This window comes from Chiloscyllium plagiosum, chromosome 18, assembly GCF_004010195.1.
Source record: "Chiloscyllium plagiosum isolate BGI_BamShark_2017 chromosome 18, ASM401019v2, whole genome shotgun sequence".
Lineage (NCBI taxonomy): Eukaryota > Metazoa > Chordata > Chondrichthyes > Orectolobiformes > Hemiscylliidae > Chiloscyllium > Chiloscyllium plagiosum.
Window position 1 is genome coordinate 23,463,375 of NC_057727.1, and position 26,840 is coordinate 23,490,214.

The 26,840-nt window shown below is 41.2% G+C and overlaps 1 protein-coding gene across 1 annotated transcript in view; it reads left to right on the forward strand.

The window, feature by feature from the left end:
- The first annotated feature begins 20,059 nt into the window (after positions 1-20,059).
- Positions 20,060-26,840, forward strand: part of syn2b (synapsin IIb) — a 405,239-nt gene continuing 398,458 nt past the window's right edge. Inside the window, exon 1 of the mRNA XM_043707946.1 lies at positions 20,060-21,061. Within this exon, the coding sequence (XP_043563881.1) occupies positions 20,766-21,061 (296 nt within the window). The 5' untranslated portion in view covers positions 20,060-20,765. The remainder of the gene's footprint in view (positions 21,062-26,840) is intronic.

A 26,840-nucleotide genomic window follows, 5' to 3' on the forward strand; every position in this document is an offset into this window, starting at 1 on the left:
GGAAGGGAATCATGAGCAAAGTGTGGAGTGGGAAGCCTTGTCATCACACAGCCAGGCTTTGGTTCATTGTGATGGCCAGAGGATGAAAGGTATGGCTGACAGGTGATGATGAATTGTGGTTGTGGTTGCTGCCAAGATCACTGCCTGTACTGCTGTTCATGGAACCATCGTCTTTGTGATTGCAGTATAACTTGCTGCTGATTTGTGAACACACAGGGACACGTGTATGAATTCAATGGCATTCTGCAACACTGGGAATCCCACTGGCCAGGCAGAACCAATGCTCACTCCTCATGTTTCTCTGTGGTAAGGGAAAAGACAATGAAGTCCTCTCCCCTTCTATTTATGGCCTCTATCATGTTCCTAATAAAGTGTTCCTTACCCTGATGTGCAGATAGAATGCTTAGTGTCATGGTGCAAAGATAAGAATCCCTCCCTCAATGTCAGCAAAACTAAAGAGTTGATCATCAACTTCAGGAAGAAAGGAGGACATGGTCCTATCCACATCAATGCAGCTAAAGTGGAGAGGGTCAAGAGCATCATGTTTATAGGAGTGACATAACCAACAAGCTGTCCTGGGCTGGACCATCCATGCAGATGCAATGGCCAAGAAGGCACAACAATGCCTCTTCTTCCTCAGGAGGCGAAGAACCCTCATCAACTTCGACAGATACACCATAGAACGCATTCTATCAGGATGTATCACAGACTGGTATGGCAACTGCTCTACCCAGGACTATAAGAAACTACAGAGAGTTGTGAACATAGCCCAGATTATTACTCAAGTCAACCTTCCATTCATTGACTCCATCTACACTTCTCATTGCTGCAGAAAGGCAGCCAACATCAGCAATAACCCCAGTTATAATCTCTTCTAACCATCATACAGATGATACAAAAGCTTAAACTCATGTACCAACACATTCATGAACAGCTTCTTCCCCACTGTTATTAGACTTCCGAATGGATCTCTCAAATTTCGAATCTACTGTTAATCTTGCTTTTGTACACCTTCTGTGCAGCTGTAATTCTGTATGTCTTGTTCTGTTCAATTACTCTATGATCTGTGTGTCCTTGGATGTTATGATGTATCTGTACTGCATGGAAACAAGCTTTTCACTAAACTTAAGTACACGTGACCACAATAAATCCATTCAATTCAAATCAAATCAGATGCATGGTCAATTATAGAAGGTAGAATTATAGTTCAGTCAGCCTATCCTTGAGATGTCACAGAGGGTTCTTAGCCTCCTCAGGAAGAAGAGGCTCCCTTAAATCTTTGGTGCACGGTCTTCCGTGAAGAACTCCCCTCTTCCTCCCACTGTACACAGTTTCCTGTTTCTGCTGCCTGTGCTCCATTTTCAGGTTGCAATAACTGCGCAGAGGCTAGTATCCCATCACCAAGCTGCCCTCTATTTACATGTGCACAGTAACACTGGCTGTAACCACCCAACTCGGAGTCAGTCCCCTGGACTGCGGAGATTCTAACCCTGATTATATATTTTTTATGGAGAAAGTGAGGTCTGCAGATGCTGGAGATCAGAGCTGAAAATGTGTTGCTGGAAAAGCGCAGCAGATCAGGCAGCATCCAGGGAACAGGAAAATCGACGTTTCGGGCATAAGCCCTTCTTCAGGAATGAAGAAGGGCTTATGCCCGAAACGTCGATTCTCCTGTTCCCTGGATGCTGCCTGACCTGCTGCGCTTTTCCAGCAACACATTTTCAGCTATATATTTTTAATCTAATATAAACCCCCACGCTACCGCCTAACAACAGTAGTGCTTATTGTTCCCCAGCAACCATATCATGTGTATGCAGATGTAGGACACAGTGAAAGAAAACCTATGAGTGATTTAACTCCTGGTTATGTTATTTATTTTTCAGGAACACATTGACTATGGTCCAGCCAGCACAGAGTTAGTGCCCTAAACTGAGGATATTCTAAATATCCTGGTTATATCAATTTTTTTGAATCTCCTGGTTTTCTTTTATTTTCCCCCACACTACCGCCTAACAGCAGTAACTCCTAGTTATATCTTTTGTTATTTCTTTCTCTTTCCCCAGAGACAAAGCAGAAACCAACAGCAGCAGGAACACACTGACTATACCCCAGCCAGAACAGAGTCAGTGCTCTAAACTGTGGAGACTATGAATCTCCTGGTTATATATATTTTGTTCTTTTTTTAAAAATGCCCTGGTTTATTTTCTCCATACTACTGCCTAACAGTGGTAACTCCTGGTTATTGTGTTTTTGTGTGTAACCCAAATTTATTTCCAAGCAAGTTACAAAATAGCACATGAATGGTGCAGTGTGAAGGCAGGAACAAGGTCACAAGGGATAATACTGTATCACTCCAGCTTCTCCTCATTATATCACCAATGGACAAGATATAGTCAGGGCATGGCAGCAAACCACATACAATATTTACAGTGCAGTAACTGATGAAAAAAAGGAATCAACAGAAAGCATTTCCATCACTAGAGACAGCAGCCCAAAAGATCGATGGGCATGAGCACACAGCTTAGAGCCAACCAGATCTACATAACATGTCTGATTTTGCAAATTAATCAGTAACTTTAAGCTACAGCCATATTCATGCAGACAAAGTTAATAAACTGGGTGCAACAATCGTCAGTTTCCTAAATCTCTCAATTTAATTCTCCAATCATGTGAAGAGTCAGCAAATCATGCATTATTTTAAAGACTGCAAGACTGGACTCTTTTTAAATGTCAGAACACTTCTCATACACAATAGAATATTTTAAATACTCTAATGCATTCACTACGCATTTCTGTTCTAGCAATATCCCAAAGCACTGCACAAAACTGACGACTACAAACTAAGTGCAGGATGTACAAGTAGCAAGCAAGGAAAAAAATTTAGATGTTTGCAGGTATATTAGAAAACACATGAATTACCAGTAAATACAAAACAAAACGCTCATAATTCTTGGTTATACTTTCTTTTAAGGCCTAGGCAGCAGCAGCAATGCTGAGTTGTAGGCAAGCCTCAGGCTGCAGCAGTAGAGCAGGGCCAGGCTGCAGCAGCAGCAGTGATGGTAACTGCTTGTGCAGCTAAGCACAGCTCAAACGTACAGGAAAAACACAGCTAAAAAAAAACCCAAAAGAACAAATGCCTTCCCTAAACAAGCGGAAAGAAAGAGAAAACTCTTCTCCTCCAAAAAAAAGCAGAAACCAACAGTATCAGGAACACTTACTGTAGCAATCCCCGGATATATTTTTCTTTTCTTCCTTTTTCCTTTTTTACCCCCACACTACCGCCTAACTGCGGTAGTGCTTATTCTTTCCCCAGCACCCATGATGTGTGTGTGTGCAGGTGTGAGACACAGTGAAAGACACAAGGTGTACAAATCTTTATTCAATTTCCACCACCAGGAAGATAGGAAACACCCGAGTGGCCAGTGACAAACACTGCCCTTCACATCAAAGGGCAATGCTGTGTGATCAAACAGTGAAGGGGAGGGTAGGGATTAAATCAAAGTAGAGTTGGAAGGGGGAATAATGCACTCCACTCCTTGCGGCGCCCACCTCTCCCTGAACAACTCCAGGGTGTTGGTGGAGACCGCGTGCTCCTTCTCCAAGGACACCCGGGCCCTAACGTAACCGCGGAAGAGGGGCAGGCAGTCGGCCCTAACAACCCCCTCCACGGCCCGCTGCCTGGACCTGTTGATGGCCAGTTTGGCCAGGCCCAGGAGCAGATCCACGAGGAGGTCTTCAGACCTGCCCTCCCTCCTCCGTACCGGGTGCCCGAAGATCAGGAGCGTGGGACTGAAGTGCAACCAAAAGCAGAGGAGGAGGTTAAACTCCTGGTTATTTTTTTCTTTTCTTTCTTTTTTTTCTTTTTTTCTGTGGTAGTGCTTATTTTTTCCCCAGCACCCATGGTGTGTGTGTGTGCGCGTGCAACTCCTTGTTATTTTTTTTTATTATTTTATTTCTTTTTTTTCGTGATAATTCCCTGTTTATTTTTTTTCTTTCTTTTTTTAAAATTAACCCCCACACTACCGCCTAACTGCGGTAGTGCTTATTTTTTTCCCCAGCACCCATGGTGTGTGTATGCAGGTGCAACTCCTGGTTATTTTTTTCTTTTTTTGTGTGTGTGCAGGTGTGAGACACAGTGAAAGACACAAGGTGCACAAATCTTTATTCAGTTTCCACCACCAGGAAGACAGGAAAACACCTGAGTGGCCAGTGACAAGCACTGCCCTTCACATCAAAGGGCAATGCTGTGTGATCAAAACAGTGAAGTGTCATGAACAGAAGTGACTTAGTCCTTATCACTTTCAGATTTAAAAGAATTGGTAGCTTTCACTTAAAGTCAAACTGCTGGAATTTCTTGAGTGTCTGCTCATGGAATAGCTTAGAGAAAAATTATTAATCAATTATTTTTGCAATTTCAATTTACTCTATTCTTTACATTTCCTAAGGTGTGTTATTACAGTTGATCCTATTATGAATGCTTTGCTGCATTTCAATAGGTCCAAAAACACTAATATCAATAATGGATTGTTGTATGTACCATATCTTTTCATTTTTCCATACATTTCATTTAATAGTAAATGAGAATCGCGCTGCCTTTAAAAGCCAGAGACTGTTGAAGGATTGCTTTACTTATTAAAAGCATGTAAACTGACACTCATTGTAAGTACAGCGTACACAGCTGCTTGTTCAAGCAGTATTGGAAAACTAGTTTGCCGATGGTTTGAAGCCAAAGGGTTTGTACAAATGGAGCTTTGATTAGCAACAAATAGCTGACTGATTTTAGAATTACTACAGTGTGGAAACAGGCCCTTCAGCCCAACACCAACCCACCCAGAACCATTCCCCTACCCTATATTTACCCCTGACTAATAACCTACACTATGGGCAGTTTACCTAGCCGAGACATGTTTGGATTGTGGGAAGAAACCGGAGAGCCTGGAGGAAACCCACGCAGACACAGGGAGAATGTGCCTACTCCACACAGATAGTCAGCCGAGCTGGAATCAAACCCAAGTCCCTGGTACTGTGAGGCAGCAGTGCTAACCACTGAGCCACCCTTTGTGGAATAATTATCCAGTTATCAAAAACAGTGACCTGCACCTTGCATCAAGCTTACACAGTAGGCAGATGGCTAGGGCCTTACTCATGAGGTTTCTAGTACAAGTGATCAGATGAAAAGGCCAACACCCACAATTCTTGGCCCCAAGATGTGCCCAGTGTCCCTCAGATTACTCTGGAAGGGGAAGGTGTTTCAAAAGTTTGAACAACAGGTAAAGCTAATTGTCTCATGTTACTATGATGTAGTAAACCCACAAGTGGTTTTTCTCTATTAATTGGATGCTATAGTCAAGCCAAAACAACATTTTGCTGATCATACCAATGCATAAAGCAATATGAGTTTCAGTGCCAGTGCTAGGTATGTAGGCTGTATACACTAACGCCTAGTGGACAATATTATACAACATGGTCCATTAACCATTCACAGTGAACATTATTCTTCTCATGTTCAACAGGCCTGAGTTGGAAGCCCATCTACCAGTAGATGGAATTCTGTTATTGGAAATCAGCTAGTGAATAATCAAGATTGTGCTAAGAGATACACCGGAAACCAATTTAAGTTCAGCAGTTAGCCTTGCATGGTGATACATTTCCACATACTGGAAACTACATATATAAACATAGAGCCTGCTTTAGAAGATAAAAGATATTTGTACATATATTACATCATTTTCATGTTCAAAAATGGATCATAGAGACAGCCAATCTTTGCTGCAACTACATGGCAACATAGCTGACCAATCAGAATTTGCTTGTGTGTTTCGGAAGGGTTTAAACTAGTTTGGCAGGGGGGTGGAAATCGGAACCACATATCTGAGAGGGGATCAGTTGCAGACAGGACAGTGACAGGATATATTGAATTGATCAGGAAGGTTTCTCATGTGATGAAACAAAGGGATCGGTTAAAGTTTGTCTGCTTTCATGCAAGGAGTGTCCGGAATAAGAGTGACAAACTTAGAGCATGGATCAGTACTTGGGACTACGATATTTTGGCCATAACGGAGACGTGGGTTTCACAGGGGCAGGGATGGTTGCCAGATGTTCCAGGGTTTAGAACGTTTAAAAAGAACAGGGAGGGTGGAAAAATAGGAGGGGGTGTAGCATTACTAATCAGAGAGTGAATCACAGCTACAGAAACAAAGGTTGTTGAGGAAGCTTTGTCTACTGAGTCAGTATGGGTGGAAGTTAGGAACAGCTCGGGAACAGACACCGCATTGGGGGTTTACTACAGACCAACTAATAGCAGTAGAGAGATTGAAGACCTCATAGGCGGGCAGATTTTGAAAAAATGCAGATGTAGCAGGATTGTTGTTATGGGTAATTTTAACTTTCCCAATATCAACTGGAACCTCCGAAGTTCAGATGGTTTGGATGGAGCCGTTTTTGTCAGGTGTTCAGGAGGGTTTCCTTACTCAGTATGTAGACAGACCGATGAGGGGAGTGGCCATTTTGGATTTGGTGCTCGGCAACGAACAGGACAGGTGTCAGATCTCACGGTGGGAGAGCACTTTGGTAAAAGTGATCACAACTGCCTCACATTTAGCATAGCCTTGGAGAGTGAAAGGAGCAGATACCAAGGGAAGACAGACCGATGAGGGGAGTGGCCATTTTGGATTTGGTGCTCGGCAACGAACCAGGACAGGTGTCAGATCTCACGGTGGGAGAGCACTTTGGTAAAAATGATCACAACTGCCTCACATTTAGCATAGCCTTGGAGAGTGAAAGGAGCAGTTACCAAGGGAAGATATTTAATTGGGGAAAAGGAAATTATGACGCTATCAGACAGGAGTTGGGAAGGACAGACTGGGAGCAATTGTTCCACATAAAAGGGCACAGCAGATATGTGGAGACTATTTAAGGAGCAGTTGTTGCGAGTGATGCACAAATTTGTTCCTCTGAGATGGGTAAGAAGGGGTAAGATTAAGGAACCTTGGATGACAAGAACAGAGGAGCTTCTCGTCAAAAGGAAGAAAGCAGCTTATGTAAGGTGGAGGAAGCAAGGATCTAGCATTGCTTTAGTGGATTACAGGCTTGCTAGAAAGGAGCTCAGAATTGGACTGAGGAAAGCCAGGAGGGGGCACGATAAAGGCTTGGCAAGACATATTAGGGATAACCCAAAGGCATTTTATTCATACGTGAGGAATAAGAGAATGATCAGGGAGAAGGTAGGGCTGATCAGGGATAGCGGAGGGAACTTGTGCATGGAGTCTGAGCAGATAGGGGAAGCTTGGATACAGTCTTGATCAGATCAAGATTGATGACGATGATGTGCTAGAAATTTTGGAAAACATTAAGATTGATAAGTCCCCAAGGCCAGACCAGATTTATCCTAGGCTGCTCCAGGAAGTGAGAAAGGAGGTTGCTAAGCCGCTGGCGAGGATCTTTGCCTCCTCACTCTCCACGGGAGTCGTACCAGAGGAGTGGAAGGAGGCACTTCCTCTTGTTCCTCTTTTCAAGAAGGGTAATAGGGAAATCCCTGGCAAGTACAGACCAGTCAGTCTCATGTCTGTGGTCAGCAAAGTTGTGGAAAGAATTCTGATGGATAGGATTTATGACTATTTGGCAAAGCATAGCGTGATGAAAGGCAGTCAGCATGGCTTTGTGAGGGGCAGGTCATGCCTCACTATTCTTATTGAGTTCTTTGAGGAGGTGTCAATACAGGTCAATGACGGTCGAGCAGTGGATGTGGTGTATATGGACTTCAGCAAGGCATTTGATAGGGTTCCCCATGGTAGGTTCATTCATAAAGTCAGGAAGTATGGGATACAGGGAGATCTGACTATCTGGATTCAGAATTGGCTGGCTGACAGAAGACAGAGAGTGGTTGTAGATGGAAAGTATTTTGCCTGGAAGACAGTGTTGAGTGGGGTCTCGCAGGGCTCTGTTCTTGGGCCTCTGCTCTTTGTAGTTTTTATAGATGACTTGGATGAGGAGGTTGAGGGGTGAGTTAGTAAATTTGTAGATGACACAAAGGTTGGAGGTGTCGTTGATAGAATAGAGGGCTATTGCAGGCTGCAGCGTGACATAGACAGGATGCAGAGCTGGGCTGAGAAATGGGAGATGGAGTTCAACCTGGATAAATGCGAAGTGATGCATTTTGGAAGTTCAAACTCGAATGCTGAATATAGGATTAAAGACAGGATTCTTTGCAGTGTGGAGGAACATTGGGATCTGGGTGTGCAAGTACATTGATCCCTCAAAGTTGCTACCCAAGTGGATAGAGTTGTTAAGAAAGCATATGGTGTTTTGGCTTTCATTAACAGGGGGATCGAGTTTAAGAGACGTGAGGTTTTGCTGCAGCTCTACAAGTTCCTGGTGAGACACACTTGGAATATTGTGTCTAGTTCTGGTCACCCTACTACTATAGGAAAGATACAGAGGCTTTGGAGAGGATGCAAAGAAGGATGCAAAGGGGATGCAGGGCAGGATTGACTGGTACGAGAAGTCATAGTTTGAAGATAGGAGGAAGGTATAAAGGAGACATCAGAGATAGGTTCTTTACGCAGAGAGTTGTGAATGCATGGAATGCGTTGCCAGCTGTGGTGGTGGAAGCATAGTCTTTAGGGACATTTAAGCGACGGCTGGACATGCACATGGATAGCAGTGAGTTGAGGGGTGCGTAGGGTAAGTTACTATATTTTACATTAGGATTAAACCTATCCATGCTCCTCATGATTTTATAAACCTCAATAAGGTCACTCCTCAGCCTCCGATGCTTCAGGGAAAACAGCCCCAGCCTAATCAACCTCTCCCTATAGCTCAAATCCTCCAAACCTGGCCAAATCCTTGTAAATTAAACCTCAGCACAACATCGTGGGCCAAAGGGCCTGTTCTGTGCTGTACTTTTCTATGTTCTATGTGCTAATTAAGGTTGACAGCTAACTGTTCTTGCTGCTTCAATGCCAATAATGACCAACCAATCAGCACCCCCTCTTTTCATGCTGGATAAAACGGTGGCCCTTCTTTTAAGTCTGCTTTGGCATTCTAGTTTTGATTAGTACAAACGGAAGGATGTTATGAAACATGAAAGGGTTCAGAAAAGATTTACAAGGATTTGGCCAGGTTTGGAGGGTTTGAGCTATAGGGAGAGGTTGATTAGGCTGGGGCTGTTTTCCCTGAAGCATCGGAGGCTGAGGAGTGACCTTATTGAGGTTTATAAAATCATGAGGGGCATGGATAGGATAAATAGACAAAATCTCTTCTCTCGAGTGGGGCAGTCCAGAACTAGAGGGCATAGGTTTAGGGTGAGCAGGGAAAGATATAAAAGAGACCTAAGGGGCAACTTTTTCAGGCAAAGGGTGGTACGTGTATGGAATGAGCTGCCAGAGGAAGTGGTGGAGGCTGGTACAATTGCACCATTTGAAAGGTATCTGGATGGGTATATCCTGTAACCAAGTCACTCTTTATTTATGCATGTATAGTACCTGTCACTGGTTTGGCTTCCTTCGAGCCAGCTCTCAAAGTGAACAGAATCTCTGACACTCCTGTATATATCTGTCAGCCAGTGGTCCCTGATTGGAATCCAGATTAACAGTCCCAGGGAATTCATATTTTATAAAGTCCACCTGGCTGACTTTGTTCCAATTACTACAAACAGTGGTTATATGAGGAATTCGAAGTGTGCGTGAGAGCATGGGACAGATTAGAGATAGGTTGGAGGATGAAGAGATATGAGGGGTGAGGGGGCCTTGAACACAACAGAGCAGGTCTTCTAATAAGCTCATTTCTCCACTCTTTTGCCTGTGTGGTCATCTCTGACTTGTCTCTGGAAGCAGGGGCCTGACTTCATCTCATCCTCATTTCCCAGAACTGAGGGGTACATTTTGAAGGAGATGAGTGTACCAGATGAGATAATTTTCAGACTCTTCCTTAATGCCTATTAGTGAAAACATGACTTGTGGACTGCAATTGGTAATAACTATTAGTTTGCTATCTTTTGATCTAGCTAAAAGGCATGTATTACGTTGGGTGAGTTTGTTGCTACCATGCAAATTATTTGCTGGTTTGAAGTTTAGCCTACCGTTTGAGAGAAACAGGCTTTTGAAATGATCTGAAGGTTCCTTCACAAGATCTTCGTGGCCTGAGTGTTGAGAAGGTAAATGTGTTGATGGTGGAATTCAGTTTGATTCCAAGGTTAAATGGAACTTGAGAATTTTAACCAGAAGGCATCATTAAAATGTTATTGGAATAGTCAAGAAGCAGATATGAAATGCCTGCTGGCCCTGTTCCAAACTCACAAGGTATAAGTCTGACTTAAATTGTCTTTATTGAACAGACTGTAAGGTGGATGCCTGCAGCAAGTGCCTCATGGTAGAAGTAACATGATTTTGACAAACCAGGAAGATATATTAGTACAGGATTGCATTTCTATCCTCATGGGCCTAGGGTAATTTAGGCAACATTCAACAGGCATGGAGGATTCTCAGTGTGTGCTGTGCAGGGAAGAAAGAGAGAGTCCAGGCCAGGAACTTAGACTTTCCAACTCCTCTAGGCCAAACAAAGGAAAATACTAACCTTATTTTGAAGGGCCTCTTTTGCTTCCAGTCCTTTTCCAAGTTGAGTTAGCTGGCAGAAAGACTATAGCGACTTCCTTGCTCGGGCCGAAGTTACAATAATAGGCAGACTAGATAATATCAACAGATCTCTTCATCTGCACAGATAAAGCAGGTCCTCCGTGGCTTCCGTTGGCATTTGCTCTGTACTTGCACTTGAGTAACACATTGACAGTAAATCATCAGGTCAATTGTTAACTGCTTCCCTGGCCAGACTACAAATAATCCTCTGTTTCTAAATCTGTAACCATCAAAATCAACACTTTCCTGAAAGATCAACGATCTTTCCATGATCAAACCGTAGAACAAATCATATAGCGGTCCAATTAATTTGGGAGTTTGTTTGTAATTCTGAACAAATCAATAATACTTCAGGCATGAATGAAAAGCCCAGGTACAAATGTAGAACATCTCCTCAGTATAGTAGACAATTTTCATTGAATAATGGAAATCATGTTGGTAAGAGAACACAATATTCAAATACAAAATAAACAGCTTTGTGCACTTTAAAGCAGGGAAATGAGAGGCATACTAAGTAAATTAGCAAAGTTGATGTAAAATAAATCATCTGGTCTGGCTCCATTTTCAAAGTGGAAACACTAATTATCACTTTTGGATATTCAGAGATTAGAATATAATTTCAGCCTCAAAGGAGACCTTCCAAGCTTACCTGCTTGTGCAGTGCTGTATCTTCAGCTGTTCTCTTTAAAGCCCGCTTTTTTTGTTGTTAGCCTGTTCTTTTGACTTGTAGATGGAGCCAAAATTTCTTCCTTTATTTTCCTCCTGCAACACCCTCCTCAAAAGTGGTAGAGGAAATTTCTGGCAGTTCTTCTGTGAGGAAAGAGTGGCTGGGGATAGATGCTGGGGTTGGATAAGCCATGGCTTCATGAGAGATTCATAAGGAAGTGATTTCATTAATCCAAACCCCCATAATGAAAGTTTCTTTGTGCTTATCTTGATTGGCCTTTTCTGTTATTCCAGCAATTGCAGACCTGCTACAGGTTGGCAGGAATGTTACTGTGGTTTCCTTTGGAGGATATAGGTACCCTATTGACATAATAGGGTATTATGGATATTCAGATCATTTTCAGATAAATGCTGTGAATAGGTGGATTTTTTATCATAATCTAACTCTGCAAGTTAAAATCATAGAGGGTCAAGCTACAGTTGGATAAGTAACTGCCTCGTTTTAATTGTCCACCTTTCCAGTTTTTGCTGGATAGCTCAGTTAAAATTAAATGCATCCTTTAAATATTGTCCCAACCCTTGCATTTATTCACTTTCTCTCTCACTTCTCAACAATATTTTTCTTTTCCTTTTGGCATGTACTTTGTCAGTTTTGTCTTATTTTATTCTTTCCATGTTTAACCTTGCTTTGGCACTCCATCTGACGAAGGAGCAAGGCTCTGAAAGCTTGAGATTTCAAATAAACCAGTTGGGCTATAACTTATTGCCGTGTGAATTCTGACCTTATTCACTGATAGATTTAGTCATAGTTTGTCAGATTGCTGCCTTCCACTAACTTTGTTCTCCTGAGAAAACCAAGATCTAAATGCAACATAGAATCATTGTAAGCCAGACCCAGAAGGAATGTGACAGTTTTAATTAGTGGCTGAAGAGACAAGAAAATTGCACTTGATTGTTGCCTGTGGTAGAATAAAAACTACAATTCTCTTTCTACTGCACATTGAGAACTTTTGCTACAATGCTGAACAACTGGAAGATAAGATGCTGCAGCGGGCGAATGTAATTACAGGTTGACGCATTAAAGTGCGTAGTTTATATTATGAATCTCAGTGTAAGACGTTTACGTACACACATGACAGAAAAGATGACAATGGCTAGCAGGTTTTTGCAAGAAATGCTCAAAAATTAAATACTTGTGATATGTTATCAATTATATGGTTATTCAAGAACTTTGAAAAATAATACGGTTAAAGATTCCCTTTGAGAATACGCACAAGTTTTGAATGCACCTTCTAAATCCAATGGAAAGTATACAGTTTTGTATTTGTTCATCTATGTTTATTTGTTTAGTGAGAGGATTCTTTCAAAACACATGTGCATAATACATTATTTATGATTGTATAAATAATAATGGGAAATCTTTAATTTAGCTAATGAGGTGTACCAAAGGTGTACCCTTTGAATATGTGGAAATTTTTTCCTAAGTGTGGCTAAGTTTGAATTTGGCTAATTCTTTCTGGTGAAGGATACAAGGATAAACCCACAATAGCTTAGATTTAAGCCTTGTGGACTTTCAAGTCCTCAATTTCTGAAAATTCTTGATCCTTTAATTTGTGCTCTCTCGAGACTTTCATTCAGAATAGACAATATTGCTGTTCTTGAATTTTGGGAGCAGCAGATGCTGCAAATCATTTAAATAGTTGAAAACTATGGCTTTTATTGCACGTCAGGGAGGACGGGAGAAAGAAATAAGAAAGAAGCTGCATTTACCTTTGCTCATAGCAGAGGCTGCTTGCCATTTGTGACAACAAAATGTTTACATGCAGTGAATGATGTGTTCACCCAAATTGTATCTCTAGGAAGTGGTTCTTAATTAAATTCTGTCTGGCTTGTTATGCCTAATGATGCCTTGCTCTATCACAGTGTGAGTGATGTTCCTCCTGTTCAATGTCCTGATTTCCTCCTCAGAAAACTGCTGTCACTCTCCCAGCTCTTCAGCATCTATAAAATCCCCTTTTTGCCTGCTCCCATTGAGCCGAGTACAACTGGCTAGGATTATGAGTCATGGTCATCTGGAGTTTATTGCAATGCCCCTCAGATTGATTCTAGCATCAGCATCCATTCCTTTGTATGCAAAAGAATGAGCTGCATTGCATTGTAATTTGCCTTGGTCAGGACATTCCTGAAATGAGTCATCAGTAACAGTTGGAGAGGGAAGCCCTTGACTCTAACTAGCCATCCTTGTGTGGAATTTGTCCCTTTGAACATGTCAGGAATAAGAAAGTTATCAAGAATATTGGCATCATGGCAGCTGCCAGGATACCTGGTGCAGATCTGTGATGGGATGGTCTCCTATTTCCTCAGATCACAAGTGCTGCTCCAAAAGATGACAGAGTTCTGTAATGGTGCCCCAGGGTATGCTCAGTCTACGTCTGCACTGAGCTGAGGTCATGTGAGGAATGACAGCAAGGTTGGTTCACTCTTGGCCTTCCAAAGCTCCTCCACATCGTGAGAAGGATCTTCTGCTGGAGTTTCTTCAAGTGGAAGCTGTTCAGCATTAGCTGAAGGTTGCGGTTGGTCCTGGCCTTTCTGACTCCTTGATGCTCTTCAATGTGTCAACAATAATGATAGCACCTGCCATTAATGGATCCATTAGGGACAGTGCAGTGAACCTACATGGGAATATCAGGACAAAACACCTTATAGGAATTTGAGTCCTGACAGTCATATCAAACATACAGACTGCTATACAAATGACATGGGGGCCTCCCAGAGGGAGGGCCATGAAATGCATCTAAATTGGTCTCTGAGATATTATACTTGATGCAGGGGTATAGCACAAGCCATGGCACAAATTTCCTTTATTGGTCAGAGCATTGAGTATAGGAGTTGGGATGTCATGTTGCGGCTGTACAGGATGTTGGTTAGGCCGCTTTTGGAATATTGCGTGCAACTCTGACCTCCTTCATATTGGAAGGATGTTGTGAAACTCGAAAGGTTCAGAAAAGACTTACAAGGATGTTGCCAGGGTTGGAGGATTTGAGCTATAGGGAGAGGCTGAACAGGCTGGGGCTGTTTTCCCTGGAGCATCGGAGGCTGAGGGGTGAGCTTATAGAGGTTTATAAAGTCACGAGGAGCATGGATAGGATAAACAGACAAGGTATTTTCCCTGGGGTGGGGGAGTCCAGAACTAGAGGGCATAGGTTAAGGGTGAGAGGGGAAAGATATAAAAGGGACCTAACTGGCAACTTTTTCACACAGAGGGTGGTGCGTGTATGGAATGAGCTGCCAGAGGAAGTGGTGGAGGCTGGTAAAATTACAGCATTTGAAAGGCATCTGGATGGGTATATGAATAGGAAGGGTTTAGAGGGATATGGGCTAAGTCCTGGTAAATGGGACTAGATTAGTTTAGGATATCTGGGCTGCATGGACGATTTGGACTGAAGGGTCTAATTCTGTGCTGTATATCTCCGTGACCCTATGACTCTAAATATTTTGGGATTTTGTAACTGTGGTGGGAGTACTACTATGTGCAAAAGAGATAGCCCATCCATGCTATCATGTTATGCTATAGCTGACCTCGCCCTTCTGTTTGGAATTGGCCTCTTCACAGTCATTATCCCCTCTGTGACTCAGCACAATGCCTCCAAACACCTGGCAAGTTCCCACATTCCCCAAAACAACATGGACTGGCCCATGATAACCCCAACTAACCCCCAAACCCCTCTCTTGATATCTACTGCCCAGACCCTAGGACTAGCTGTGGCCCACTACCTTCACTCAGATTGACCTGTTAGCATAGCCCCCGCTGAGGTTGGTGCAGCACCCAGACTGATGTCTCTACAGCTCCTTGAGAGGTCTTACCTCTAATCCCTGGACTGATAGGACTTGACCTACAGAACTGACCATGGCCTGATCCTTGGTTTGGACAAACAAGCATCCCCTGACCCCCAACTGCAGCAAGCACTTGTGGTCTATGAACACCCCCTTGAACTTGTATTGAGCAATGCCCTTGATTGAACATGATAGCACCCTGACTGATAGTCTCTCTTCACTTGACTGAGGACTACTCTCTTTAATGGTTCAAACATGGCTATTTGGTTGAAGCATATGCAGTGTGTTTGCTGTATAAGCTGTTGGTATGTGCTGTAAGTGTGATGTTGATGTAGCATAGTGCCGTACAGGCAAATGTGCACCTCTTGATTTTTTCATACTGACAAGTATGACAATGGTTTTCTGCCAATACTGAAAGGCAAGTGTGTTGTGAGCCTGTAGGTTTTGAATGAAGTAGCAATGCCCTAAAGGTAAAGCAAGGCAGAGGCATTGTGAGTGCCCAAATAAGTGCAAAATGAATGAGTGCTAAGAAGGCAAGCCATGAGCTCGGAGATCATTGTGTGCAGGTGGATGAGATGGGTATCTGTACTTACATGCAAAGGAACATTGCAGTGGAGAAGTGCCAAGGTATCTTCTGAAGTGGCCTTATATCTACCATGATGATGTAATAAGGCTAGAGTCTTGCCAATGCCAACTTGTATGAATATAAGGTGGAGGTTATTGCAACCCATGGTCTGTGCCCTGAGATGTTGGGAAATGATGGCCAAGACGGAGGCTTGGAGAACACACTAGTGAGCTGCAGTTACCAAGTAACCACTCAGACTTAAAAGTTTGGAATTGGCTCAATCGATTCTCATTAAGCTATTGAAATCTTAAGGGGAATATCAGACTTTCTTCTCTAAACACTGACAGTCTAATTTTATCATTTTCACCACAAATTGTTCACTATTGCTCACACTACTTAAGGCCTGGGAAGATTCCGCCCACTGGTTATGTAATTGAATTGATGGGAAATGACGAGTGGTGTCCCACAAGGATTAGTGCTTGAGCTTCAACAGTTCACTATAGACATTTCTACCTTAGAAAACACACCAGAGAGTCACATATTTAGATTTGCTGATGACATAAATATTGTTGCTGTGGAAAGTATTGCAGATGGGACCATAACATTACAAGGCATTGATAAATTGAATGATTGCGCTAAACTACAGTGGATGGATTCCATGTTAGATTGTGCTTGCTGAACCAAAGGTGGATTAATTTGATTTTTTCTTTATTCATCAGGAAGGTAGAAACACCAAATGGTCAAAGTGATTTACGGATTCATATACACAGATAACAAAATTGTATTAGTCAGGTCCAAAAAAATTTCAAAACCTAACTGAATTTTTGTCTACATAATGAGAAAAATAGATTATTAGGAGAGGAAGTTTTGCTATAATCATATAAAGCCCTGGTGAAATAACATCTGGAACACTGTGCACTGTTCTGGGTACCACATGTGAGAAAGAATAATTGATTTTAAAAGGAATACAGCACTAATGCATCAAAATGTTACCAGGACTCATAACTTTAAATTATGAAGAGAGAATAAATCAACTCTTGGAACATAGAAGGTTAGGTAATTTGATTGGACTTCAGGATTTTGAAATAAATTCTTAGGTTAGATAAAAGAAACATTTTTCAGTCTGGAGGGAGCCTAGGAAGGGGAAGGTAACCTTAATGTCAAAGCCAGGTCATACAGCAGAGAGGTAAGGAAGAATTTCTTCACATAAAGGACAATAAAGTATGGAACACCCTCCCAGATAAATCCTTGCTCATTCAATTACTTTCAATCTGAGATCAATGGATTTTGAGCAGTCCAAGGTATTAAGGGATTATGGAGCCAAGTTGGGAGAAGCCATGATCAAATTGACTGGTAGAAGATGCTCAATGGGTTGAATGGCCTGCTTCAGCTACTATATCTTCTTGGGTTTTAGTATTGTTCTGAACAGTCTGTCCTGTAATTTTTCCATTTTCTTGTCAGCACAGAAACTACCATAAAGATTCAGTGTAAGCAGACTGCCTGTCATTTGATTCGTAACTGGGGAAGAAATCCAAGGTCAAAATGGATTTTCCCTGGTTATCTCTTGTCCTGGTCTCATCATATTGATTATTACAATTGACTTCACATTTTTCATTCATCCAGTAAAATACTTGCATTTCCTGCCTAATACAGTATAGTTAAACATGTCTGTTTTCCAATACATCTCAATCTGCATTCTGGCAAGCAGTGAAAGTGACAGTTTTTGTATGTCCTTCTCCAAACTGAAGCTAAATAGTCATGTTGTATGACAACCTTATAGCAAATAAGACAATACCCAAGTTGAAACCTATCTATATAACAGCAACTTATCATTACCTGTAAGAGAATGATGTCACTTTCTCATGTTATTTTAGCTGTATCTGTGAGGAAAGGCACAATTGGAAAATATACATTAAAATAGGGTTCTGTGCATATGGATTCCCTTACTTTTTTTGTAGGTAGTTAGATTTTTTTAGTAGAAGTGATAGAGGGCCAGCAGAGTGCTTGTCCAAATGTAAATAGCTGCATTTAAATTTGTGTTCACGTATTACATCCTGTCTTTTTTGCTTTATTGGCACTGGATAATAATGTCAGCAGCACACAACAAATATCCAGCCTTGCAACAAGTAAATGTCCAAAGCAGGTAGTATAATTATTGGCAGATCTACACATCAGTTTCATATTGTCACCCTATTAGTTCTTTAATCAGCATTGCTACTTCATCCACCCCATACCCTTTCATCCATGTATCCAAAGTGCAGTTGGGAATGTTGCTACAATCTACCACAAAAAAATTGAAATTAGACTGAGAAATCTATTTGGGCTTGAAGACAGTACAATGAATGGACATAGCCATCTCCCATTCTGCCAATGTTCGGCCGGTAATCCCAGCAAGCAGAAAATTGAGACAAAATAATTCACATATTGAAAAATCTCTGATAAAAATTGACTGAATGACCTGAATGTCTGTTTATACTTCAAAAAAATGTTTCTATGTGCCTACAAACATGTTATCTACATTTTAAACATTTCAGTTGAAAATGCTTCAGAAGCTTTTGGAGATAACACCATCCATCAATTATTTTTCACACATACGTCATTTTGAAATGCAGATTCTGATCTGACAGAAAGTGCAGTATGCTAAGACCCAACAACATAGCACAGTCTGATCATAGTGAAACAGTGCTATTAAATAGTGAGATAGAAGCTATTTTCTATTTTAGCATAATACTATTGCAAGTACTTTATTACAACAATTCTCTCTTGAAAAATTAATTTGCTAATTACATTACTTCAACATCAACGTGATCATAGTAATCCAAAAGGAGTAAGAGTTCAACATAAAGTCAAAGTCATATGCAGCCTCTGCTTTGAAGCAGTCTTCTAAGCAGCCATGTGGCACGGAATCAATATTGTGTTTGTTTTAAAATACTAGCTTGAGAAATCTTTCTTTTATTCTGCACCAGATGGGTAAATTCCATGAAGGAAATGTCTCTTCCAAGTCTACAAGACACTCTTGCAATTGGTTTGAATTATTGTATATGAGAAAACATAGGCATTTTGTATATGAGAAACTTGCCTTGACAATTCAGTTAGATGGACTGCCAGTTTGATAAATTAGGGGGATGTCAGTTCTCATGTAGCTATGCACTAGAAGACTTTACTACACATTACTAGAGGTTCAGTAACAAAACTAATACAAAGTCAGGAGCCAAATGATCATTATTGGTTATTGTAAGAATCTAATTCCTACATTGAAATTGTCTGAACAATGCAACAAAAGAGGAATATCCAATAAGAGCATTTACAATAATTAGAGCAGGGACATAAGCAACAGAGAGGTGAAGAAGAAATAATATAATAGGAATATTTCATGTTATTCACCAAGAATTGCTTATTGAATATTCTGTCAACTGTCAAAAAAAATCATAATTCTGGATAACTGCCACTGAATACATGTTGGAAATGTAATAACCATTGATAGAGGCCTGACATAATCCTGAAAAGCTATTGTAATTTCAATGGAAGGCATTGGCAAACAATTCAAATTGGTTGCATAAATTTGCTCTTAAGTTAACAGACTTTATTAAAATATTGTGCATTGCCAATAAAAAAAAATTGGTGTGATCTTTTTTTCTCTTTGTTTTACAAACCTCTATAATACCAGCATCACCCCAGATTTTCAAGCCCCCATACTTTATAATTATGTTGGATTCTGCAAACTGAATTTTCAAGGGAAGTTTCACATACACAAAATACCTGTGTTTTCTCATCTACAATAATTTTTGCAACCTGAGAGGGCTCCTCACACTTCCAGGCTTTCAGTACAAATGTGACAAGGTTGCAGTGGTTTGCTTCATTCAGAAAACACAGGGAACAAGCCCCCTTCTCTGGATGTGTACACTTCTGCAATTCTACTTCATAATGTTAAATTGTGTGTTGGTTATAGAAAATAATCTGGCAGGAATCGTAGGGTAGAACACACAGTGAGGAGTCAAACAGCAAGCAATTTATCAACATCATTAGTTATCAAAAACTCTACAACAGGGGAAGATCTGACGACAAAAACATGACAGGAGCTACATATCACTGCATCACATTTTCCTATTTACTCGCTCCCAAAGTGTTAAATCACTGTTTTCTATGGTGACAAAAATGAACATGAAATTCCAAAAGCAAATTACTTATTATTTTCATATTTATTTGGGAACATTCATACAAGTCTAAACTCTGACCTGTTCTGAAGCTGAATGATTGTGTAGTATGCTTGAAAGGATAATTATTAAAGAACAAAAATTTTTAAAATGCTCTTTGACTATATTTAATGGATTATTCATCTATTGATTACTGTAACATAAGGGCATTGCAGAGAAAACATATTATTGAAATCTTACTGGTAAAATAATGCAATTTAGCTGTGCCTGAGAATAACCTTTGGAACGAAATTCAAAGGCGTTGCATATTGAGAGGTTGCTGAGTGCATTTGTTAGCCACGGTTATTGGAAAGCTATAAATAAAACACATTGTGGCACATCTGTTTGTCCAGTGACGATATACATATAAATTTAATCTGTTCAGCTTTCTTTAATGCCCTGCAACTAAAAAGCAGGACTAAAAAGTCAGCAAGAAGTGTGGTCTATGTCCCACCTTTTATCTGAATATTTATGCAGGGGATTGACTGGCTGCCATGTGACAACTCCATGCCACCTATAACATTCAAGAGCACATCACTCGGAGCGTTCTGGATCGTGACAGAGGATGCAGTTTGCATTTGACTGCTAATCAGGCAGTGGCTGGGTCTGAGCAAGGCTTCAGTCAAGGAAGGCAGAGGAGAGCAAAGGCATCGGCTCTGTGACTACAGGCTCAGCAGCTGTGCCAGGGAAACGTCAGCATATGTGCGGATCTGATTCTCCAGCTGAGCACGCTTGACAGACACAGATATAAAGACATCGCACAGGAGCTTGCTCATTACGCAGGTTCGCTTCTGAAACTCCCCTGTCCAACTGCTTGGCGCCCAGCCTTTCTGTTTTTTTTTGGTGCTCCAGGTTCCACCGTAAGATTCTGCACAAATGATGAACTTTCTGCGCCGGAGACTCTCTGACAGCAGCTTTATTGCTAATTTGCCAAATGGATACATGACTGACCTGCAGCGTCCAGATCCCCCTCAGCCCCCTCCGCCGGTTTCCCCCACCCCAGAAAGGAGGCAGTCGAGCCAGTCTACCGGAAGCAGCTTCTTCAGCTCCATCTCAAATGCTGTCAAGCAAACTACGGCTGCTGCGGCTGCCGGATTGGTGGAGCAAACATCCACCGGCGCTGCCAAGAAAGCCAAAATTCTCCTCGTCATTGATGAACCTCACACCGACTGGTAGGTACCCCTGGGTCTGCTCGTTCAAGGCAGCTTAGCACAACGTTGTGAGCAGTGTTCCCTGCTAAGCAATAGCGCAACAAAAAAGCACTCACTAAAATTGTATTCTTGGAGAAATAGCTTCAGTGTCATTGAAAAATACATGTCTGCGTTTGAAATATTGTTACAAGGCTTAATAAATGCTCTATTTTTGGACACAATAAATGTAAAGGCAGTTGTAGATTCTCAATAAATTGTATCTATTTCCTTTTTATTTAGATAACACTAGGACTGGGGGGGGGGGGGGAAGCAGTGGTTTACTTGAGTTTTCAGTAACAAGCGGTTTGTACTTGCTGCTTTCCTCCTTTTTAATATTGATTGCTGTGGAGGAATACTCCAGACGGAGGAGGGGATATACCCAAAGTGCTCCTGTAACTCTCATGAGTCTTTACAACCTTCCACACTGCACTGCAGAGCAACAAGCCTGTGTTTTCCAGCTCTCTGAACCATACTTCCCCTACAAGGCAGCAGTCACAATATGAAAAAAAATTTATTTTGGCCGAAACATTACACACTGTTAGATGACTATTACATCAATACACACAAAGCTCTTATTTAACATAAGCACTTCATATCTGGCAATGGTATTTCACTCCAAGGCCGGGATTTCCCTCTTCATTGTATAGGTGTCTTGTCAAGAAAGATCAATGCAAAACAAAAATTGTTCAAGTGATCTCTGAGCTGAAGCAGCATTCTAGAAAGCCACAGACACTCATTTGTTTTTGAAAGCAAACATATTTTTAAGTGACATTTATTGTTAGCTTGAACCGAAATAATAAAATTAAGTGTATATCACAATTTAGCTTTTGCTGCATGCTGTCCAGCCACAATTGCTTGACAATATCAGTATTGTAATGTTTTATTAGAGATTGAAGCATTTGTGGTAGATCTCTCCTTTTCATTATGCTAATCAGTACTCCACTCCTATTTATTGGGAATGTTTCTCAGTTGCTGCTCACCTTTCTGGCCCAGTGTCTTTGTGCCCTCCTGTATTTGATTGTTGTGTTGCCATGACACCTCTTGCCCTGTTGTGAATGATGAGTAGACTGCACCTGCACAGATGTTGTGTTATACCCATTCTTCCATTACATCATTTCCAAATAATTGAACTAATGTTACATTGAGGCTGATAAGCCCTCAGTCTTGTTACTTAAATGGAATTTCCGTCATGGCAACCAATGCTTAATTAAATGAACAATTTGATTTGGACCACTGTCATTCTATGGATTCTTAAAACAAGCAAATAATGATATACAATTAGTCAGTTAATTATAAAATTTATAGATATTGCTAACAGAGGTGTTTGTCACGAAAACTTTGTTTTGATATAACTGACTTTTAGAAGGTTCTTTTTAAACATCAATACATTTATTGTGATGTAAGATAATTCATTTTCAAAATGCCTATTATACACTTTAAAAAGGTGGATTGTTCTGAGTATAAAATGCCAGATAACCTGACCATTTTCCTCCATACACAAACATTGACGGAATTTGAGTCTACCTTAAGAATTTAATCATGGCAGGGAACTTAAAAAAAAATAATTTCACTGTCAGATAATGTGGGAGCTTATATTTTGTTTTTGCTATTCTTGTTGACTGCAAAATCAATATGTTGTTGCTTAGGTTTCAGAAAGTGTTAATCTGGATACAATGCATTTCAGTTTTTGCTCATCCACACATTTATGTTTACTGATGTGTGAGTATTAAATGCAATAGAACATTACAGGGACAATGTCAGATTCCTCACAGAGACTTTGATTTATTAAGTTTTATATTAATTTCATATGTATTTCTTTTATGACATTGCTGAGTCAGTTCCTCATCATTATACAGTAACACCGGACTTTATATCTACAAATGTAATTCATTAACCAGCTCAAAGGTGGTATGATTCTCAAATGATTGTGGATAATTGTTTAAAATAATTGTATCACATTCCTGTTCACTGCAGCATTATTGGGTGGAATTAATCAATTTTGACTGAGAAAACTTATCAATACATAACAGGCAAAGTTGTTCTGAAAAATAAATTTTAGTGCAAGATTATAACCAATATACAAATGTGATTTACCTAAATGAAGAAAAGTAAAATCAATTTACGCTAACGTTCAAGAAGAAAAATGAAAAACAATAAATTATAAATCACTGTTGAATAAATTGGTATTTTCGATTAATCAAGTATGTTAATGGCGCACAATCTGCTTTTGGACCCCTGATTATAATTTAATGAATGAACTGTTACAGTAAATATAAGAATATGTTTCCCTTGGATTCTCTCTTGCTTCTCCCGAGCTACAAAATGCAATTGCCCAGTTACAAAGTGTATGAAGGTTACGATAGTCTTCTGACCTTATATAGTTGCATAATAATTGAAACTAAGCTTGTGTATCTTTGTTATTTGCAAATTCTAAGTTGTGAAGTTTCTTTTTACTTATGAAGTAAAACATATATTAATACTCATCTGTGAGATGTAGATGCTGCAGGTAAGGTTGATGTTTATTACACCTCCCTGATTGCCCTTGAGAAGATTGTTCTTTTTGATCCACTGCAGTCCTTTTATTGAAGGTACTCCCACAGTGCAGTGTTACAGGCAGTTCCAGGATGTTAGTTTCATAACACCACAGAAGTCTATTGCACATAAAAAGCCCTTCAGCCCATTACGTCTGCACCAGTCAAAAACAACCACCTAACTATTCTACTCTCATTTTCTGCCACTTTGCCAATATATGCCTTGGCATTGCAAGTGCCTGTCTAAATACTTCTTAAAGTAGATCCTGGAATGATGAAGAAACATCAACACAAGTTTATGTTAGATAGTGTGTGATTTGCAGTGAAACCTGGAGATTATGGTGTTTCCATTCATCTGCTGCCCTTGTCATTCGAGACAATAGAGCTCAAGGGTTTGGGAAGTACTGCTAAAGATGACCTTCTGAACTGGAAATTGTACATGCAGACGGTAATCATATCAGTGGTGCATAGAGTGAATGTTTTAAGCTGATGGATGGGGTGTCAATTAGGTAGACTGCTTTATTCTAGGTCATGTTGAATTTGTTGAATATTGTTGCAGCTGCCCAATCCAGGCAGGTAAGGAACATTCCACCACACTTCTGATTTGTTGAGTGTTGAAGGAGAGGGGTTCAGAATGAAAGAAGTGAGTCATTTTACCACAGAACACCTAGCCTTTTGTCTGCTCTAGCAGACGTAGAGCATAAGCTTATAGGAGTCTGAGCAATGCAGGCTTTATCGAGATGTGAGGCAGAGTCAGACAGGAAGTCTGGAAAGGTCCATCTCTAGGTTGAGTTCATCTTGCTCTGTATTACAGTAAATGCTTTTCATAAACGGTGAGGTGAGATTTGTGCTAGGCATCAGCAAGATGCCAATTGACGGTGATTACCAAATGTTAGATACCTTATTAGGCACCACAACTTGCCTCATTAATATTCACCCTTCCATCTTAGCAAGCAATCTAAATGTCAGAGAAATCTGGCAAAGAAGCCAGAGTGTATACTTGGCAGATTCAGCTTGCTGCTTGCTCCAGATACCTTCCATTATTGGACAGGAGTCAACATCATCTTAGGGAATGGTACATGGGCACCAGCCAAATGCACTCCTCCTCCATGACCATTGGCAATGGAACCAATCAACCGATCATGAGCATACTGGCATTTATACTACGACCAGCAATGTGTTCTGGACACACAGACTTGCATTGCAGGGTACACCAACTAGCATTGTGCGACTGCACTGAGGACACTAAGAGGGAAGGAAACAGCTCATTGACAGGACCAAGCTGTATTGTAGGGATGCTTGCTTGCTTTCTTAGTACTTGCTCACTTTGTGCCAATCAACATGCTCACACATCCCTACCTTTGCTGCGTCCATGGAGACAGCCAGGTGGTCACATGACTCACTGCACTGGGCAATGAGAACTGTTAGTTGAAACTTTATTGCTGGAACAGCACAGCAGGTCAACATGCTCACACATCCCTACCTTTGCTGCGTCCATGGAGACAGCCAGGTGGTCACATGACTCACTGCACTGGGCAATGAGAACTGTTATGTCTCTTATATTTGCTTGTAGCTCCTGTTCCTCCCTGTGCGTATGGATGAAGTCCCTGATTGCCAACACCACAGAATTGTCTCCTGCCTGGGGCTGAGCCTGGTCTCTGACAGTGTTCTGAGTGCCAACTCCTTGGCCATGTCTTCCCTGGCAAGCTGTAGAGCTCTTGCAGGGAAGTGCTCATCACATTGTATACCCACCCTCTCTGTGCCTGCACTTCCCACCAAGGTGTCAGTATCAACCTGGTGGGGAGTCAGCCTTGCTGATTTTTCCCCTGAAGCTTCAGTACTCTTGTCTTCAGAGGATGAGGAGGGTGATTCTTCCATAGCTAGATAGTCTGACAGAATTTGCAAGACAAAAAAGAGAGAAGGCGATGCAGCCAATCTTAAGAAATGATATGCAATGACTGAAAGTGACACTGGGCGCTAATGGAAGCGTAGCAGTGGAATAAGGAGTTGTGCTTAGTCGTTAGGTGGTTTAGGAGTGGTATTGGTCTGTGAGGGCATGAATTCTCTCTTCATGGGGGCGAGAACATTGACGTCAGGTGCCCTCCAGCCATATGGGCCTGTCCTGTCATGAGCTGTCTTCTCCTGTAATGAGGAACAGGGGGAAATTAGTGACATTACAGTGGGTGACATAGTTATTAGTGCTGGTGCATGTTGAGGAAAGATGGGACAGAGATAGGTGAAAGAGACACAATGCAAGCAGGACAGATAATTAATGATGTGAGTTGTTAAGATGCAGTGAGAAATCCAACTGGACCTTTGTTATTAGGGACCCTCAAAAAAAACACTGACAAATCTCTGGATTAGCCAAAAACAAAACGTAATGGGCTACATGTTCTCAGGGTCTGAGTGATGTGGCTGTGGTGAGATGAGTACTAAAATTGGGCAAAATGTTCAGTGGACCCTATCTCAATGTTGAGATCATCTCGTTCAATCTTGGATTATTTTCTCAAGCAGTGTGGTGAGATTCTCTCAAGGCAATGATGAGTTCCCAGTTGACTCTCATTATTGCTTAGCCTCACTTTATCAATGGTCCAGTCTTTGGTCAGAGGATCACAGCGCAGTAAGTGATGACACCCCCTTGCTTACAGTTCTGGTCACCACACTACTAGAAGGATGTGGATGCTTTGGAGAGTGTGCAGAAAAGGTTTACCACGATGTTGCCTGTTATGGGGCATTGTAGCTATGAAGAGAGGTTGGATAGGCTGGGTTTGTTTTCACTGGCACACAGGAGATTGAGGGGCAAGCTGATAGAAGTTTGTGAATTGCACAGATAGAGTGGAAAGTGAGGCTTTTTCCAGAATGGAGGGGTCAATTACTCGGGGACACAGGTTCAACGTGTGGGGGAGATGTTTAAAAAAAATGTGCAAAGCAGGTTTTTCTCACAAAGATTGGTGAGTGCCTGGAACACATTGCCAGAGGTGGTGGTGGAAGCAGACACAATAGCAGCATTCAACAAAATCCTCTGCTGAAAAGGGGCAAGGATCTAACCAACAGACTGATTCAAATTTCACCTTCCTGCCCCACTGCTGCTAACAGTGACTATTGGCCATTGATTGACATGCCTTTATCATGCCTTAATTTGATGCCTGGTTATCATATTCTCCAGTGTTTCTCTTCTCTAAATTCAAAACATGCATATCATTTTTAAGCTAGGATGTTGTCTGATTATT